Source organism: Amblyraja radiata, chromosome 17 (assembly GCF_010909765.2).
Source record: "Amblyraja radiata isolate CabotCenter1 chromosome 17, sAmbRad1.1.pri, whole genome shotgun sequence".
NCBI lineage: Eukaryota > Metazoa > Chordata > Chondrichthyes > Rajiformes > Rajidae > Amblyraja > Amblyraja radiata.
The window spans coordinates 33,674,952-33,695,440 of NC_045972.1; the positions used below are offsets into that span (position 1 = coordinate 33,674,952).

At 41.2% G+C, this 20,489-nt stretch overlaps 1 protein-coding gene across 3 annotated transcripts in view; it reads left to right on the plus strand.

Annotated features, from left to right (window-relative positions):
- The first annotated feature begins 1,719 nt into the window (after positions 1–1,719).
- The window catches only part of bbs2 (Bardet-Biedl syndrome 2), a 48,251-nt gene continuing 29,481 nt past the window's right edge, over positions 1,720–20,489 (plus strand). The window contains exons 1-7 of one of the 3 annotated variants that reach the window (XM_033036069.1): positions 1,720–1,837; positions 6,995–7,120; positions 8,264–8,491; positions 14,417–14,542; positions 16,983–17,045; positions 17,364–17,441; positions 18,345–18,449. In XM_033036069.1, the coding sequence (XP_032891960.1) occupies positions 1,727–1,837; positions 6,995–7,120; positions 8,264–8,491; positions 14,417–14,542; positions 16,983–17,045; positions 17,364–17,441; positions 18,345–18,449 (837 nt within the window). In that variant the 5' untranslated portion in view covers positions 1,720–1,726. Of the gene's footprint in view, positions 1,838–2,027; positions 2,404–6,994; positions 7,121–8,263; positions 8,492–14,416; positions 14,543–16,982; positions 17,046–17,363; positions 17,442–18,344; positions 18,450–20,489 lie in introns of those variants that run through there. The other 2 variants (XM_033036070.1, XM_033036071.1) reach the window with 2 other exon arrangements.

The window sequence follows — 20,489 nt, forward strand, 5'->3', positions numbered from 1 at the left end:
GCGTGAGAGTTAGCAGCCCTGATGGCATGAGACTCCCTTTGACCAAAAAGGTGCTTGAGGAATGGATGTGGAGTTCTTTCACTGCAGCTGTATGAACTTTTCCAGTTCTTTATATTATTATGGTCTGAAGAAAATTGTCCAGGTGAAGAAATTTCTCTATGATTTCATCAAATCTGCTTTCAAAATCTGGGATTTTGCCACCAGTATTTATATTTATTTTTTTTGCAATGTTTATTTAAGTTGTTGAAGCATTGGTCTGGTGTTAGTTGATTGGGGCATTCAACTGGTACCTGCTCAGATTTCCCCCTTATCTCACATTTACTCTGGATTCATAAAGCCAAATCTGCTGGGCATTAACCTGGGCCCAGTCAGCAAGGACCTGAATACAACTTTGTGCAATTTAATCTAGCCACATGGGCAACCTAAACATGCCCTGCACACTATACAGCTAGATCCTCAGTGTTGCCGTGTGTTAAAATTTAAACCTTTGGGAATGATTAAATTAGTTAATGAAATATTGAAACTTGGTGAAGTAGTTTAACTCTATTTTGAATTTAAATTAATCCCTTGTTACAATGAGATATCTAATGACATGAATGGGATTCAGTGTTGAATCTTCTCTTTAATTGTTGTAAGATTTAAACTGCATATAATGTTGGTGAGACTATATCTGGACTACTCAACTAAACTGGTCTCTGTATTTGAAGGGGGAGGTGGAGCAGTTCAGAAAAGATTTACTTGGTTAAATCCTGACAATGAAGAAATTGTATAGAGGGACAAACTGGACACATTGGAGTTTAGAATGAGAAATGACCTTGTGAAACTGTATGAATCTAGCTCATAGGCAAACACCTTCTCAGCAGCTATTTTGTCAATCATGTTTCAAACAAGGAAGCAGAAAAGAGAGCTATCACATAGAAAACCAAGCCATGATTCCACTTCAGTATTGCCTTTTGTAATTTTCCTGCCCAATCACCATGCCAAACTGAGAGAATAAGTACATGTCATTGTACTATAGGTGAAATTGTGGTATGAAGAACAGATGAAATGGGAGCTTGAGTCAAGATTTCATTAACCATGATCTTTTTGAAGTAGGTTTGAGGTTCAGTGTGGTTTACGGTTAGTTTTATTTACAACCAAATCCCAAAAATGTAAAATCCAGACACTCCGATAACATTTACTGGCATTGGCTGGCAGATTAGGCCTCAGAAAAAACAGTAACAGTGAGGGCAAATGTTAGAGAATGACTAGGAATAAAATTGTTGCTTAAAGCTACCTAGCACAAATATTTATCTTTATTTTAAAAACTGTAGTTAAACAATATTATACTTATTCAACATTCTTGAACTTTTGTTCTATAAAATAACTATCCATATTTTTATGGGTTAGGGTTACAGTTTTATATTGTTGACAAAGATCTTTCCTGAGTGCTCTAAACTTGTCAGGTGGCCAGTCTGGATAGGCCGGGTTTGTAATACCGCTCAATCAAAGATACTGCTCTCAATAACTCAAACCACTCAATGCCCTCCTTAATGGACAGCTAGTCTGTGAGAGCATTTGGAGTGGGAAGAGAGGGAGAGACGTCCGTTCCCAACGAGTTTTGGTGACACGAAGCAATGTCACTACAGTGGACTCTTACAGCATCCTTGAGACCGCCTCTCCTCACTCGACCAGCCAGCAACGGAATGAAGTCCCGCCCTCAAGCAGCGTGCGTGCTGCCTGGTTGATGTCATCGGATAGCAACGGCGAGACGCTGCAACAGGAGGAACGCGGCGGGGGCGGCTCGACGGACGACCCGAGAACGCAAGGCCAGGCCAAGAACGGATGCCGAGGTGAGGAAAGGGGCGGGGAACAAAGCTTTGGCGGAATGAAAGGTCAGGCGGAATGAAAGGCTGAACCTGCGGTGGGGCGAGGGCAGCCGGGCCTGTGCATTACCGACCAAAGATCTCTGTTACCGACCGGGCTGTTGCACTGGTTGGCTCGTCCAAGAGACTCGAGTCGGTACAGGGATAGTAGGCTGCAGGTCGGCTCGGGAATGTCTGACCAGACGTCGTGTCTTAAGCGGAACGCTACCGACCCCAATCATTGTGGGAGATTTGCCTTTGATGGCCAATAATCAAAGTTCAAGATTCAGTTTCATATTTTGAAACTGCTGGGTGGACACCAATTTACTTGATACCCAATGAATCCCCGTGTTTACAATATCACCACAGTACCCGTTTTACTTTATTCAAAAGTGCCTCTATTGTGACAGGAACAGCGAAAAAAGTGTAGATGTTTGGAGAGAGAAAACATTTCGGTTCGTTAACATTTCATCGGCATGTAACCTAAACCTGGCAATGTTACTTATATTCATAGCAGGCAACCTTTCGTTCAATTAGTGTAACATCCCCCAGGGCTTTGGTGAGTGATTTTTTTCAATATCAATTGCTGGTCAGATTCCTAACTACCCCACATTCATATCAGTTTAATCTGCACATCACACTCACGGCCATAAATATTCTGGGCCTAATCAGTAAGGAGCTGTGCAGTTTCAGGTTGATGTAAACAAATCGGATTACGTAGGCAGAATGAAACAAATGCCGCCTGAATAATCCTTCTGATAGTCTGTAAATCCACATCTATACCATTGTGGTAGTCTGAGATCTCACGCTTTTGGAATATGTAATATGCTTGAAATGCAATGATTCTGATGGAATGATATCGATTAGAAATGTTAACTTTTTCTCTCTGAAGACGCTGCCTGACCAGCTGTTTCCTGTATTTTCTGTTTGTGTTTTGTTTTTGTTAATGTCAATGTCACCATAATATTCTCTAACTTCATTACTAGTTGCTGATGTATACATTAAACCGAGAAGCTTATTATTTTGCTGTTTGTGCAACTGGTGGCAATATATATAATATCTGTTGATCATTATACTTCTGCAATGAATGCATTCAGATAATAAATTCCATTATGTTGACAATGTGACATCCTCTTCCCTGTGCCCCACCTTGACCCATGCCTATTTCATCCCTCCCCATCCACCTATATTCCTTCCTCTGGCATCACAAGTCGCGCCTCTTCTATCCTTATCGCAAACCTTTTGTCTTCTCATCTCTGTCCAACCATCTGCCAATCAAAACAAAAGCCCACACCTGTATCTGCTCATCACTTAGCAGGCTTTGCCCAGCCACTCTTCTCTTTCAGTTTTCTTCTACCCCACCACAATCTGACTGAAGAAGCATCCCACCCTGAAACTTCACCAATATGCTATCCATGTTTTCTGGAGATGTTGTCTGACCTGCTGAATTACTCCACCAATTTGTCTTTTTTTTGTAAACCAGCATCTGCAGTTCCTTGTTACTCTATCTCTGGCATTTAGGTCATAAGGTCATAAGTGATAGGAGTAGAATTAGGCCATTCGGTCTACTCCACCATTCCATCATGGCTGATCTATCTCTCCCTCCTAGTGTGCCTGCCCCACTTAAACGATTTTTTGGGCGACTACAGGTGACTGCCACAAAATTTTCAACATGTTGAACATTTTTTGGTGACAGTGGTGACAATTTTTGCTGTCGTAGGTTGTCGCCAGGTGTAGATTAATTCCGTTAAAATTAGAGAGTCGCCTAAGTGGGACAGGCCCATAACCCCATTCTCCTGTTTTTACCGCATAACCTCTGACACCTGTACGAATCAAAAATCTATCTATCTCTGCCTGAAAAATATCTACTGACTTGGCCGCCACAGCCTTCTGTGGCAAAGAATTCCACAGATACACTCCCTCTGACTAAAGAAATTTCTCCTCATCTACTTCCGAAAAGATCATCCTTTAATTCTGAGGCTATGACCTCTAGTCCTAGACTCTCCCACTAGTGGAAACATTGTCTCCACATCCACATTATCCAAGCCTTTCACTATACTGAATGAGTTCCCCCCTCATTCTTCTAAACTCCAGCAAGTACAGGCCCAGTGCCGACAAACGCTCATCATAGGTTAACCTTTTGGCAGTCGCAAGAACGACAACTAAGTTTTTCAACGTATTTTATTCACAAAATAGCTTCTTAGCTCACAGGTTCTCGCAACATGTCTGGCCACAACGGTGGTCAGCACTGAACTGCCACGCGAAAGCAAAACCGCGCAAAAACAAGCAGCCCCTCCCGAGTCACGTGACCGCGGCTTCCGAACGCCTGGTTCGATACCTGCGTGCGCCAGCAAGCGCCGCAACATGCCCCCCCCCCAGAATCCGCGGTACAGAAACGCATGGGTAACCGGATGGTTCGACCGGAACGCGTAGTCCGAGGTTGCATGGCAAGCGTAACAGTAGGGGCCGGTAAAACAGAACCGGAGGGACGCGACGATCGCAAACGAGGGACGGGCGTAACATAGGGGACCGATGCAACATAACCGGGGGTAACAGGTGCAGAGGGCGGTAAATGGCCGGTGGACGTCCTCTATGCCGCGGAGTGGCCACCGCTATCCTCGTTGACGTGTGCTGGCTTAAGGCGGCTCACGGAGACGAACTCCTCCTTGCCACCCATGTCCAACGTTAACGCCGAGGTACCAGTCCTCAGCACCCTGTACGGACCTTCGTACAGACAGCACCCTGTACGGACCCGCTGTAACGGCGAGCGGTGAGCATCCCTAGGAAGCAAAACATTAACACAATCCCGTAACATAGTAGGCACATGCACAGCGGATGACCCGTGCCGAGAAGTGGGAACCGGGACCAAAGCGTGCGCCCGCTCGCGAAGGTCAGCTAACACTGCCGAAGCTGGTACATCCTGATCCCAGGGAACGGGCAGAAAATCCCCAGGTACCCGCAAAACCGAGCTGTAAACCAGCTCGGCTGAGGACGCGTTGAGGTCCTCGTTAGGCGTGGTTCTGATGCCTAAGAGGACCCAAGCAACTGGTTGACCCAATCGGGGCCGGTGAGCCGAGCTTTCAACTCCGACTTGAGGTGCCTGTGGAAACGCTCAACCAAACCGTTGTACTCTGGATTATACGCGGTGGTTTGATGCAGCTTCGCGCCATACAGCTGCGCCATACCACCCCACAGGGAGGACATAAACTGGGCCCCTCGATCAGTAGTGATATCGGAAGGAACCCCGAAACGAGCAATCCAATGTGAGACGATGGCCCGCATGCAAGCCTCAGCGGAGGTATCAGTTAACGCTATCGCCTCCGCCCACCTAGTAAACCCATCTACGATAGTCAGTAGGTGAGTGGCCCTGCGCGAACACGGCAAGGGACCTACCAGGTCGACATGGATGTGCAGGAACCTGCCGTCCGGGACAGCGAAATCCTGCAAGGGCGGGCGCACATGCCTCTGTACCTTGGAAGTCTGGCAGGGGATGCAAGAGCGGGCCCATGCTGCAGCCTGCTTCCGTAACCCAATGCCAGACGAACTTGGCCGCAACCAAGGCAGAGGTGACCCGAATGGACGGGTGGGCTAGGCTGTGGATGGCGTCAAAAATCCGACGCCTCCAGGCTACCGGGACGATTGGGCGGGCTTTGCCCCTGGAGACATCGCAAAGGACCCGCACGCCGGCGCCGCAGGGCACCTTAGCCAGCTTGAGGCCTGATTCAGCATTGGGTAAACCCCCATACCGGCATCTGCCTGTTGGGCAGCGGCCAGCTCCTCATAATCCACGCCTAGACTTAACGCTGAAACCTCGGGGACTGCCGGACGGGACAGCGCGTCAGCCACAACGTTCAGCTTCCCCGCCACATGCCGAATATCAGATGTGAATTCGGATATGTAGGTGAGATGTCTCTGCTGCCTGGCAGACCAGGGATCGGACACCTTGGTCAAAGCGAACGTGAGTGGGCTTGTGGTCCGTGAATGCGGTGAACGCGCGCCCCTCTAGGAAATAACGGAAATGGCGGATCGCTAGGTTGAGCGCGAGGAGTTCCCGATCGAAAGCGCTGTACTTAACTTTGGGGACTCGCAGCTACCTGCTGAAAAATGCCAGCGGCACCCAGCGGCTACCTACTCGTTGTTCGAGGACAGCACCCACCGCGCCGTCGGATGTGTCCACAGTGAGGGCCGTTTGGGCAGACGGCCTAGGGTGTTCCAGCATAGTGGCGTTGGCCAATGCTGTCTTAGTCCCCTCGAACGCCATCTCTGCCTCCTTGGACCAGACTAGGTCCTTAGGCTTACCGGCCAGACATTGGAACAGCGGCCGCATGATGGCGGCTGCTGACGCGATGAATCGGTGGTAGAAATTAACCATACCGATAAACTCCTGTAGGCCCTTGACTGATAGAGGCTTCATGAAGCGACGGATAGCGTTGACCTTCTCGGGCAGTGGCTGTGCGCTGTGGCAGGTGATGCTGTGACCCAAAAAGGAAATGGAACGCAATCCGAACTGGCACTTCACGGGGTTGATCACCAGCCCGTGTTCGCGCAGCCGTTTGAAGAGCAGGCGGAGGTGCCTGACGTGCTCTGCCTGCGAGCTGCTGGCCACCAGAATATCATCGAGGTAGATGAATATGAACGGCAAAGCCTGACCGACCTGATCCATTAGCCTTTGGAACGCCTGAGCAGCGTTCTTCAGGCCAAAAGGCATTCTTAACCATTCGAAAATGCCGAAAGGGGTGATGGCCGTCTTAGGGACGTCGTCGGGATGGACCGGAATTTGATTATATCCACGAATGAGGTCGACCTTCGAGAAAAAGGTTGCGCCCTCCAGATAAGCTGAGAAATCCTGGATGTTCGGGACTGGGTACCGATCTGCCGTGGTTATGGCGTTAAGACGCCTGTAATCACCGTACGGTCTCCAACCCCCGGATGCTTTGGGTACCATGTGCAGCGGGGAAGCCCAAGGGCTATCCAACCGCCGGACAATCCCCATGTCCTCCATAAACTGGAACCCATCTCATACAATTTGTATAAAATGATTTGCATGTTTTGATGCCTTCCCATCCCTCCCATTCCCATATAGTCCTGTTTCTGAATGGTTTTAGAACATGTTCATAGTGATCATCTTTTTTTTCCTTTGGTACCTCCAGCTGAGAACCATGCTTGTTCCAGTGTTCAGCCTCAAGTTAAACCACAGAATCAACCCTCGAATGGTGACTGTGGGAAAATATGATGGCATACATCCCTGCTTGACCGCTGCAACACAGGCTGGAAAGGTACTGCTTCTTGAACTATTGTTACTAAGTGAAGTAGTGGGGGCACTGAGTGAGGGTTTATAACCATCAACAAACTGAACTAGGGGCAGTGGCTTTTTTTTTTAGGATATTGTGCAGCCAAACGGTGGTATTAACACTAGATTAGTAATCGAGACATCCAGGGCAAAATACTGAGGACATGGGTTCTAATCCCACCACAGCAGAGGTGATAAATTCAAATTCAAATTCTGGAATTAATACATTTATTGTTATAAAGAACCATCTGATTCACTAATGTTCGATAGGGGAGGAAATATATCAGATTTACCTGGTCTCCAGAGCCACAGTAATGTGATTGATTAACTGTCCTCTACAATGGCATAGCAAGCCATTCAATTATTATAAACTAGAGAGGCATAAAGAAGCCAATGCGAGCGGTTCACCCAGAATTGTCCTGGGCACTGGAAATGCCAATTGAAAATACAGCCTTGTTGATAGTTTCTATGGCATAACTACGCCTTGAATTTGGTGGAAATGGGAGGAGTCAAAGGAAAAGTTGTTGAGGGTAAGGACCAGCTCCGCTAGGCGGAGGAGAGTATTAGTAGACGGGGATTGGTTGGTTCTGCGGTCGGGCGGAGATTGGTTGAATAAATATTTAATAAATAAACTATATTTATTGAAAGCTTTCATCCTCTATAGAAAGATAGGGAGAGTTAACACATCACTTAATGTGTTTTTCCAATATAATTTAATGCTTTGGCTTTTTTGTGGTTCTTGATGCATTTTCTATCATGTTGCCAATCACAATATCATTGTGAAATTTAGAAACATTTCTTATTTGAACATTTAACATTAATATTATTATTTTAGTTCCATTGCTAATTGCAGTTGTATGAGATTTAATGATGCAGTTCACTTGTGCGGTAATGCAGTAGTCTTCAGGAGTATATTTGACAAATATTTCAGAGCTATATGTACAGTTTCAATTGAACTATAAAGATAAATCATAATATTCAATGGCATACCAAAGGGTAACAGATTTTCACTATTTTCAAATATTTTGAACTGTTGAGACAACACATCTAATTTTGAATGTGACAGGGATATCTTTTGTTTTAAGCGTTTGATTTGTTGTAGTTGGTAATAATTTGCTGTTTATTTTAGGTTTTTATCCACAACCCCCATATCCGTAGCCAGCGAGTTGTTGCCAATCATTTATTGCAAGGTGGCCTGGATTCCGACACCTACCTCCTGAATATAAACCAGAATGTCAGCTGTCTAACTGCAGGAATACTTAATCCCACACTCGGCCATGACACGTTGCTTGTAGGCACACAGACTAACCTACTGGCATATGATGTACATAACAACTCAGATGTTTTCTATAAGGAGGTAAGATTTTAATCCATCACTTGAATGCAGAGCAACCATATGCTAAAGGCTTTGGAACATCCCAAGATGTTTTACTCCCAATATTTTATAAATGCCTTTAAAGTGTAATGTTGGAGATCTGCCCTTTTTGTTTTTTTTTGTTTTTTTCTCAGTCCCAATCTGATAATGACGAGATAATTTCTTTTTAATAAAGATTTTGCTTGACAGTGAAATATTATGTTTTCAAAAGAAAATCTTTGCATTAAAGTGTTGTCTGATTCCAAGTAGCGTTCCGAATATGTGCTCATTGAAAATCCTGCCAACTTTGCCAAAAATATATTTTTTACTTGATAAATGTTGTGCTTCTTGTTGTCAATGTCAAGTGCTTGTTATCTAATTAGATTTCAAAATGTTTTTTGGAGCTAATGACGCATTTTATCCAGACTTTTATTAGATTCTGACTATGAGTGCTGCCTGTACAGAGTTTGCCCGTTCGCCCTGTGCCTACATGGGTTTCCTGTTTCCTCCCACACTCCCAAAGACTTGCATAGTTGTAGGCTAATTGGCTTCTGTAAAATAGTAAATTGTCACTAGTGTATAGGATAGTGCTAGTGTATGGGGTGATTGCTGATTAGCGTGAACTCGGTGGGCTGAATGCTTTGTTTCCACACTGTATCTCTAAAGTCTAAACATCAAGTCTTCCACAAGCAACATCCTCGGAACGATCATACAAATATTGTGCCCGCAAGAGGAAGTTACAGATGGATGACTTACGTCGTTTCTACCCCAAATCTTTCCCTCCATCTGCAGGGTTCTGTGTCTAGAATGTGATGAAAACTCTCCACTTGATGAATGCAGCTCCAATAGCATTCAAGGAGTTCAACACCAGGCAGAGCAACCTGTGTGATTTACACCCACTCATCACCATAAATATTCACTCCCTCCATCACGAGTGCAAGCTCAGTATGTACCATCAGCCGCAAGCTATGAAGACTGCTGCAACAGCAGCTCCATAGCCTGTGAATCGTGTTACGTCAAAATGCAGGGGCACAGTACAATGATCACCACAGAATGATGTGACTTGGAAATATATTACATTTCCTTTATCAATGCAATGGGTCCAAATATTGGAATGCTACAGCCAACATCTCTTTTGGAGAAGGTACAAGGTGTACCTTCTCCAAAAGAACTGCAGAATTTCAAGAAGGTTAGCACACCACATCTTCCCAAGGATAGTGAGGAATGAACAATAAATGGAGCCTTTGTCAGTGAAAGGCACATCCTCTGAATAGGTAAAAAGAGAGGCATTTACATTTTCTATTTAATTTTTTCCAAATCTCAAATGGAATTATGGTAGCTTTGTATCCCAATATATGGCAATGGTATCTTTGTAAAATGCAAGTCCCTCAAATACAAAAATATTAATTTTCTGTAAAGTTTGTTTCAAGACACTCCGACACTGTGAATGGACAGCAAAACATTGTTATTTGGCTGCTGTTGCTCCAAGCTTCTCATTTTTACCTTTTGTGGGACTTGTATTCATTCTTTTCATATTAATATGGCTACCTGCCTTCTGTTTTATTTTCCTCCTTTAAAGTTCCATGCACACTCTGCTTTTTCAAAGCTGAGGTCAGGATTCCCATCTTATTTTGGAATTAAGTCCTGTCCTTTAATTATTCATTTCTCCTACAATCTGACTATTTTCAAAACTCAATCTTACTATCATGCTCATTGACCTTTTTTTCAAATTGAACAAACCTACCATTTAGGGCTTAAGCATATTAGATTGTGGCTGTTTGTAGCCCTTTTAGAGATAACCTGCTGCAACTAAAGAAAAAAAGATTTCATACCCTGTCCATTAGACATATCAATGAACCTGGTGTGATAATCCAACAAACCACCTAAACTTCCTACAGTTGGAGTCTGAGGCTAATATACCCGATTCATACAAAATGACCTACCAGTTTTTATGCGTGATGTTCCCAAAGCCGAAGATTCTGTGGCGGCAAATTTTAAAGTTCAAGTGTTAGGTTGAATAACAATGAAATAAGTTGATTTTACTGACTAGTCCTATACTTTCTCAGTGCTTGGGAAGAGATTGTATCAATATGTTGGTACCTACAAGTTGCTTATTATTTTGCTTAATTGAGAAACTGCTGTATGTGGAGAAATGTTTTTTAAAAGGAGATTTTTTCAACTGCTGTGAAAGTTGCTGTGGGTTTGTGAAGCCAGATCTGGCAAAAATAAGTGTTGGGAATTGATGTTTTTGTAAATTAACCTTTATTAATCCATGCCATTTATAATGTCCACTACACATATGTGCATGCCTCCCTTACATGGTATCACGGTACTACACAACTTTACACTAGCAAGGTCAGCCCATTCTATCTTACAAGCCACGCCGAGTTGGATGAGAATGGCTGGCAGTTTAAATGTTCCTGTTTGCTTATGGAATAAAGACTGATCTTTCACTATGTGTGTGGATCAATCATAAACATGGTGTCAGAAGTGGGATATGAACCCACGCCTCCACAGGAGACTGCGAAAAGCCCTGGGACCACACTCTGCCTTCTATAGGTCCCCGCGACAAACATTAACAACCCCTCGACAATCGCCTACAGCCCCAGGGAGGGTAACCGACCCTCTGGTCCATAACTGGTAATTGCGGTAATATCCGAAATATAGATAAAGATTTAGAAGATCCGGGCTCGTACAGAGCTATATCACTTTTAAATACAGATCAGAAAATTTTAGCAAAGATTTTATCAAGAAGATTAAGCAAATATATTAGTAAATTGATAAACCCTGATCAAACGGGGTTTATACCTAAAAGATACTCATTTAATAATCTGAGACGTCTGTTTAATATAATGTACTCGCATAAAGTAGAGGAAGAAGATATATCAATTATTTCTTTGGATGCAGAGAAAGCATTTGATCAGGTAGAGTGGCAATACTTATATAAAGTACTACAAAAATTTAATATGGGAGAGAATTTTATAAGATGGGTAAAATTATTATATGATAAACCGATGGCAAGAATTTTAACTAATAACATGTTATCTCAAAAATTTCAACTATCAAGGGGTAATAGGCAGGGATGTGCACTATCACCCCTGCTATTTGCCCTTATGATAGAACCCCTGGCTGAAAGTATAAGAATTCATCCGAATATTCAGGGCTATAATACCAGAGACTCAAAGAATAAAATCTCATTATATGCAGACGATATACTTTTATATATTACAAAGTCACAAACGAGCATACCAAATTTATTAAACTTAATAGAGGAATTTGGGTCTTTTTCTGGATATAGAATAAACTGGAATAAAAGTGAAATCATGACATTAAAACCTCAAGAACCTACACACTTACTGAAGTTCCCCTTTAAAATCGCAACAGAAAAATTTAAATATTTGGGTATTCAGATTACTAGAAAATATAAAGCATTATTCAATGCTAATTTCATGCCTTTATTAAATAAACTTAATACGTTGATTAAATTTTGGAAAACACTTCCCTTATCATTATTAGGTAGAATAAATGCAATAAAAATGATCTTCCTACCACAATTACTATACCTATTTCAATCTATACCGGTATATATACCAAAATACTTTTTTTAAAAATTAGACTCTAATATTACTAATTATATTTGGGACTATAGATCACATAGAATCACAAAAAAACACTTATGTAAACCAAAAGAGGTCGGGGGACTTTCACTTCCGAATTTTATGTATTATTACTGGGCAGTGCATATTAAGAATATGATTTATTGGTTGGATAGTGCTACCCAACAGACAGAATGGATAAAAATGGAGAAGGAGGATTGCCATCCTAGTAATATAGGAACGATCCTCTTCTCCCCAAAAAAACTGAATAACACAATATATAAGAAGAACCCAATTATATATGGTACAATAAGAATTTGGAAACAAATAAAATTATCTTTAAAATTAAGAAATCTATCACTGTTAATGCCAATAGCGAATAACCCTTTATTTAAACCATCTCTTATTGATAAGACATATAACCAATGGGAAAGTCTCGGAATTAGAAGGATCGGGGATATGTATGAAATGGGAAACTTACTATCATTCCAACAATTACAATTAAAATTTAAATTGAAAAACAACCAATATTTTAAATATCTTCAGATTTGCGATTTCGTGAAAAAATATATACAAGGATATCAAAAAGTAACTCCTGACTTATTGGAAGAGGCAATGAATATTGAAGCTGACTCACAAAAATTAATATCATATTTATATAATAGTATTCTAAATATAGACCTACCATCGACAGAGGTACTTAGAGAAGAGTGGGAACGGGAACTAATGATAAAAATTACGAAGGTTAAATGGGAAAAATACCTGATATATATTCACAAATGTTCAATTAATGTAAGACATAATTTAATTCAATTTAAAATTGTACATAGATTATATTACTCAAAAACAAGATTGAACAAATTTTATCCAAATATATCCGCCACTTGTGATAAATGTCTAGCCCAAAAGGCAACTATAACACACTCCTTAGTCTCCTGCATAAAACTTTATAGATTTTGGAATGATATTTTTGAAATATTTACAAAATTATTCAAGACAAGAATGGAACCTAATACTGAAATGATTATATTTGGCGTAATGGAAGATGGGAATAAATTGAACACATCTCAAAATCTATTCCTTAACTATGGTTTAATAATAGCAAAAAAATTAATTCTTAAATTTTGGAAGGGTACATCAATACCAACGCTTAAAATGTGGATTGCAAGTATGTTGGACACCGCTCATCTTGAGGAAATGCGATTCCTCCTAATGGATAAATCAGACCAATTCATAACGAGTTGGTCTCCATTCGTCGTTTTTTTGGAATCATATGGTGCAACACAATGGTAAAAAATAACTGTTTCAGGACTGGACGAGGGTTGGTCAAGACTATAAATAATGATCTCTTTTTTTTTTTTTTTTTTTTTTTTTTTTTTTTTCTTTTCTTCTCTCTATTCTCTCTCTCAACTTTTTTCATTTACTCGTTTTCTTTTTTCACACACTATATATTTCACATCTTTCTATCCTTTACTATCTAACTTCTTTTTCTTATTCTAATCTTTTTTCAGTGTAACAAAAAAAAAAAAGAAGTTGTACATAAAATGTATTATGAAAATATATATTAGGCACTTTGGTGCCATATGACTGTACTTACTTCTAATAAAATAAAATATTAAAAAAAAAAAAAAAATTCCGTGAGCAATGCCTCGCTTATGGCAAAACGTGCCACTACTGTAAAAAGAAAGGCCACTTTATCCGGTACTGCTGCCCTCGTGGCAACAGGGCCCAGCCACAACAATCTCTCTAAGCGTTCAAGCCCACACTTTCCCACGAGGCACTGACTGTGCACCAGCTGTCTACCTCTCAAAGTCCCACCCAACAACTACTCGAACAATACAAAGATCTTTTTGATAACCCGCTGATTGGAAAATTCACCGGTAATACTTGAACTGTGCATGACCCGTCTCGTTTTATGAGCTCACATATGCACAAGCATGTACACGTAAAATAATAAATGCTCACATCTTATACTGGTGTTTTACAATATGGTCCATGAACCACTCCACTAACCATATATGCTTTGCTTCTTTAAGAGGAAGGATGTAGATTAATCTTTATTAATCCATGCCATTTATAATCTCCGCTACACATATGTGCATGCCACCCTTGACATGGTATTATGGTACTACACAGCTTTACACTAGCAAGGTCAGCCCGCTCTCTCTCAGAAGCAAAGCCGAGCTGGATGGGAATGGCTGGCAGTTTAAATGTTCCTGTCTGCTAATGGAATAAAGACTCATCTTTCACTATGTGTGTTGTTGTGGATCAATCATAAACAGTTTTGAAAGGCTTGTGGAGGAATTCTGATTTGCTGTTTATCTTTTTGTAGGTTGCAGATGGTGCCAATGCAGTGGTACTTGGGCAGCTGGGGGACATATCCTGTCCATTGGCAATAATTGGAGGGAACTGCACACTCCAAGGTTTCGATAAAGAAGGAAATGATCTTTTCTGGACGGTATGGAAATGCAGAATTGTGCCAGGTCTGAGTCTCAGGCTTTGGTAGGGGAGGCAGGTAGGGTGGCACTACATGGTGCAACGTGTGGAAGTGATACTAAATAGAACAAAGAATCAATATTGTTTTTCCAGATTTGCCGCCACAGTCATAGGACACATCCGCAAAGAGAGCTTCCTCTTAAGTCATCTGTAGATAGACTGGATAATTAGGCGTTTTGGATATTTTGGTTAGTATTTCGCCATGTCAGGCATATTACTCTGTGACGCAGGCATGTAGTGGAAAAGGAAAAATGAAACGGCAAATTACCTTAGTTATGGAACAACCTCAGTAGATGTCTGACAGCCTATATGGTTCCTCCACAAAGAAATAAAAGTATCAATGTCTGAGGGTAATTGAGTAGATTAGTCCATAGCATATAACTTCAATTAACTAATTGAGGTTAAGACTGTTGACGCAGTTGATTTAGTTGCGTTGTCAGGGTGGCAACCTAAATTGGAGAGATTAAAATGGGAAATTATAGGAAAGAGTGGTACAGATTTTTTGAGATTTTCTGAAGCTACATGAAATTAAATTGGGAAATTAGCACAGAAACACAGACCATTTAGACTTAATGGTCTCTGGTAAATATTAGAAGGGCAGACCAGGAACATAAGAATGTTTGAAAATGTCAGTCCTTGGAAATAAATTGATCATCCTCCAAACAATTGATATTTCTTTATTAGATTTAAGATTTACGCATTTTTCAATATCCTTTGTGAAACATGCATATTCCTTGCACTTAAGTTGAATGGTTAAAAACAGTAGAAAAGGCAAATGGATTGACATGCAAAAAACGTTGTTTTGTGTTCCACTTCAGGAAACATTTAGCCCCTCATCGGGAATCCTGGTTGGTTACTTAAAAGAACGTATAAATTAACTGATAGTGAAATGGGTGTACATTTTCAGAAAAAACATTGATGCTTTGAAGCTTGATAGCAAAATGAAATATTAGCAATTTTTTTAAGTAGATTTTTTTTCTTTCGGCTGCCAAAGTGTATCACTCTGATCTCATAATCACTATCAACTGAGTTTTTAGTGTTGAAGGTTAAGCAAGTGTTGTGCATTACTGCAGTATAATGATTAACTTTGCGTATTTCTGTACAGGTAGTTCTGCTGTAACACAACTGTTGCATTCCTAAGAAACTTTGAGTGACAGAAAATCATGCCGAAAGAAGTGATTGTTTAGTCATTTCAATGGCCGCTCTCAGTGAAACTAGCAGCTTGTGGTCTTGAGAGACAATGGTGTCTGATTACTGCAGGGAGGTTATATGGAAACAGTTTATTGTCCCTAAACATTTTTCTACTTGCCAATTTCCAAATTGCTTTCCTTCGTTTCCGATCAAAATCGTGTTTCACCAATTTGGCTTGTGTAATACACGTACTGGTCCCTAATTAGGTGGGGGGAAACAATTGAGATTTAATTGGGAGGTTTAATTGGCAGATGGGTGGCATAAGTGACGAAGGCCAGAGGTGACAAGACAATTGGCAGGGGGAGAGGAAAGAGGGAGGATAAAAGAGAAATGTGGGACTCAGGGATGAGAGACAAATGCATAGAAGGAGAAAGGAGCAGGGTGACTCGAATGGTGGAGAAGTAAGAATTTCATTGTTCCGTTGACGGTACACATGACAATTCTCTCTTGACTCTTGAATTGTGTGCGGAGTGGGGTGGAGGTGGGAGCAGGGAAAGAGACGAGGGTGGCCACTGTATCACTTGAAATTGGAGAATTTGGTGTTCATGCCGTTTGGTTATAAGCTACCAAGCAGAATCTGGCAGCGAAGGAGGCCAAGGACAGAAAAGTCAGTATGGAAAAGGGAAGGGGAGTTAAAATGGTTTGCAATGGTCTTTCTAACCTTTGCTTTCCCTAAGGCCTATGGTTTTGTCTTGTCAAACTTGCGGAAACTTTTAAAACTCTTCCTACTGAGTAAACACATAAGTGATCTCTTGTAAACCCACTGATGTGCCAAATGGTTGGAGGATTGAATAAACCGTTTAATACTCTCAACAAGGTTATGACCTCTCCGAGTATGAACTCAGTATTCCAACAGGAGATTAACTGTGTGGACATTACATCACACATTGATTGAAGATGTGTCCACCCATAAAGCACAAGCAATTTGTCTGAGATGGGTTTTTTTTTACCATTGAAGCACTTCTAAGTCTCCACTGTGCCCCTCCTAAAATTGGACGTACTGGTCCCTACAGTTATCAATATCGTGTGCCATTGAGCATCTTATGCTTGTAAACTTATGTCCATGCACCTCTTGCTAAAATTGCTGAAGGTGTCCTTCAAAGAGCGGGCAATAACTTGAGGAATGGCTGGTTGTCTTAAGTATTGGTTACATTGGAAATTAACATAAATTGTTGAAATAGCACAAGCTAAAATGCTTGTATTTTATACAGGTCACGGGGGATAATGTTCGGTCACTGGCTCTCTGTGATTTTGATGGTGATGGGAAGAAGGAGGTGAGTTCACATCAATGATCAAAAATAAAATTCACGTGACAAAAAAGTTTTTTTTTTAATTTTCCACATCTTAATAATTGTTTACCAGTTAAAGAATGAAGACGTGGATATTATTCACTTTGTATGTGTATATACTTTTATACTCCTCAATTATTCAGAACGCTCATGAATATCCCAACTCTAAACAATGTCTTAGATAAAGAACAGTTAAGCCACAAAAGCTCAAGTAAGAACAACTGGTCATTTTCCAGCTCAATGAACACTGGTTTGAGAAATATAATGCATTTCTAACGGTGTGTTGAACGATTTTCTTTACAGCTTCTGGCTGGCTCGGAGGACTTTGACATCAGGGTCTTCAAAAATGCTGAAATTGTGGCAGAAATGTCAGAAACAGAAGTAAGAAGCAATCTTTCAGTGCTTTTTAGAAAAAGTCCTAAATCAATAATTAGTAATGAAAACTTAATGAATTCTGTGGAATGTTGAGCTTTCAATTGATTTGTTGTGGTGTTGAAGCCTATGGGCTGAATGCTAGAAAATATGATTAGTTTAGGTGCATGCTCTATTGTTGACATGTACATGGTGGGCCAAAGATTGATGCCATAGACTGTTTAAGATGACATCTAACATATATTGCAAAAGAAAGGCAAGTGATCTGGTGTTATTCCTTTGGCTTTGTTGTTTTCTAAGCCAAGACCAATGCTCGGATCAACCTAGAGCTCGCCACAAAGGTTACCACATAATGTGAAAGTGGGCATTTGCTGCTTCATACGACCAAACTAAGCTGAGTTCAAAAACTCTTTAGTGTTGTGCCTTGAATACAAACTTTCTAAGATGCATTTGATACGCAAAATAAATAGATACTGTTGTACAAGGTCCGTAAGGTCATCAGCATTGCACTGAAATTTACTGCTGCTCGCTATTTGTGCAGTGCAGGTGTTGATAGTTTGACAATCACTAACAGTCGCGTTGCATCCAAGATATCACTGCCAAATAGCATTAGGTGCTAATACATGACCAACGTTAACAGTTTAGTTATTGTTATATACAAAAAATAATTTGCACCAATATGATTCTGCTTTACATGCAGTAATGGGTCCCACTGTCTGAAAGTAACCAGTGTTAACAGGTAATTTTCATATTTTGGGGATTTTATGTACAAAGAAATCCTTGCAATAATTAATAAAACTGATTGTACTTTTACTCTTCCCCCAGGATATTGAGGTATTTCTATGTGCAAATATTCACATGCAGGCTTTATTTTCAGCAAGATTTTGGCATGTCGGTATTTTGCCTTTACAGATAATCACAGCCCTGTGCCACATGCATGGAAGCCGATTTGGATATGCCCTGGCAAATGGCACTGTCGGAGTGTACGACCGGGCTACTCGCTACTGGAGAATTAAGGTGCATAATATAATGTTGCTCCAAATGGCCTGGTTTTCACTCTTACTGTAAAAAGTGAACAAATGTACTGGGGTATCAAAGAAACAGATCAGCAAAATTATTGGTTTGTAAATTGCTCGTTTCTAAGTTTCCCCCCCAGTCTAGTTTCAGTAAAAACACTGAATCAAGCACTTGAAACAACTAAATTTTATTTTAATAAAAGCGCATTACAGTTCAACTACTGTACCTATCCCACCGCGGGTTTGAATCTCGTATCTGCCTGTTCAAGCCCTCTAGGCCTCGCTCAGACAGAGACACTCCAGAATTTAACGCAGTCCCAAGCGCTCTCCCAGAAAATCGACGCTGGACCTCGTGGAAGCGGACTTTTATATGTCCCGGGACCTCGAGGGGCTGAACCACATTGGGGGCCGTCTCTTAATAACCCAATTACAGATATCGATTAACCCCATACATAACAGACATTTCCCTAACCCAATAATACAGCAGCTCAATACATTGTATTCAAACTGGACTTCACAAGGAAGCCAACTTAGAAACATTTACCCTGATCTGCCAGAAACCCAGACAAGGCTCAATAGCTCATCCAATCCACACTCAGCAAAGTAGAACTCTGCAACATTATTTACAATCATTTACAAGGTGTATGTCTGGTTTGCTGCCATCCAATCCATTATATGCATTTTGCACCTAATTGACAGGGTCTGCAGATATTCTTATTCTTAGCTTGCAAATTGTATCTAGGCTCTACACACACTGGTACCATGTTCCCGATGTTGGGGGAGTCCAGAACCAGGGGCCACAGTTTAAGAATAAGGAGTATGCCATTTAGAATGGAGATGAGGAAACACTTTTTCTCACAGAGAGTTGTGTGTCTGTGGAATTCTCTGCCTCAGAGGGCGGTGGAGGCAGATTCTCTGGATGCTTTCAAGAGAGAGCTGGATAGGGCTCTTAAAAATAGCAGAGTCAGGGGATATGGGGAGAAGGCAGAAACGGGGTGCTGATTGGGGATGATCAGCCATGATCACATTAAATGGCGGTGCTGGCTCGAAGGGCCGAATGGCCTACTCCTGCACCTGTTGTCTATTGTCTATCACATTGATGCAATACAGGTTGACATTCTCCAGTCTGACAATCTTGGGGCCTGTAGAAAATGCCCGACAGCAGAAATTGACCCTGATCACTTTCCTCTGAGTAGGGGAATTGTTCCTTTTAAGTCTTGGCACTCCAGGTTACGCAAGGGTTCTGAGAACTATTTGTAATGCAACGTATTCTAAATTGGAAAAACTCTCAACTGAGATTGTAAAACTTGTACTGGTAGGTTAATTAGTTACAGATTAGTACAGATCTCAGTTAATTTTAGATTTTAGTTATATCCTGGTCAAATATTGGTTATAACTTGTTAATTAGTACAGCTTTATACTGTAGATTTAAAACATACAAGACCATGAGAGTTGTTGCACCACAGCATGCCGGACATGGAAAGTTTCAACCTGTAGTTGAACCTGTCGGGTAAATATGTGGGGGCAATTTTATTTTGCATCTACTGATCTTAGAATGCTGAACTATAAACACTTATGAGCACAAAATGGCCAATAGTACTTCATTTTAAATGTTTCGCTGTGTTTGAGCTGTTTCTTTTCATGCACAGCAGTATTTTTCAAGTGCAATTCTTCCCTCATGGGGAACTTGAACCTTCCAACACAATGATTTATGTCCTCCAATTACCACATGAGTATTTCTTTGCACCAGGCTGGGAGGGACTTGAATGTACTGCTGAACCTTTCATTCCAGTACTGCATAATAACTTAAACAGCTGAAGATCAGTCCTCCTCAGGATCCATTTTCATTAGTGTGCATTCTCAGTTGAATTTGGTCATGAAAGATTAAAAGGGACTACAATCAAGAAAAGCCATGCTGGCCTATGTTAGGTGTCACCAATAGCAATTGTTATGCAAGGCAGAAATATGTTGTACACCAGGCTATCTAACCTTATCGGAATATCCTGCTTTCCCTTTATGTATCTTACCTGCTTTAATTAAT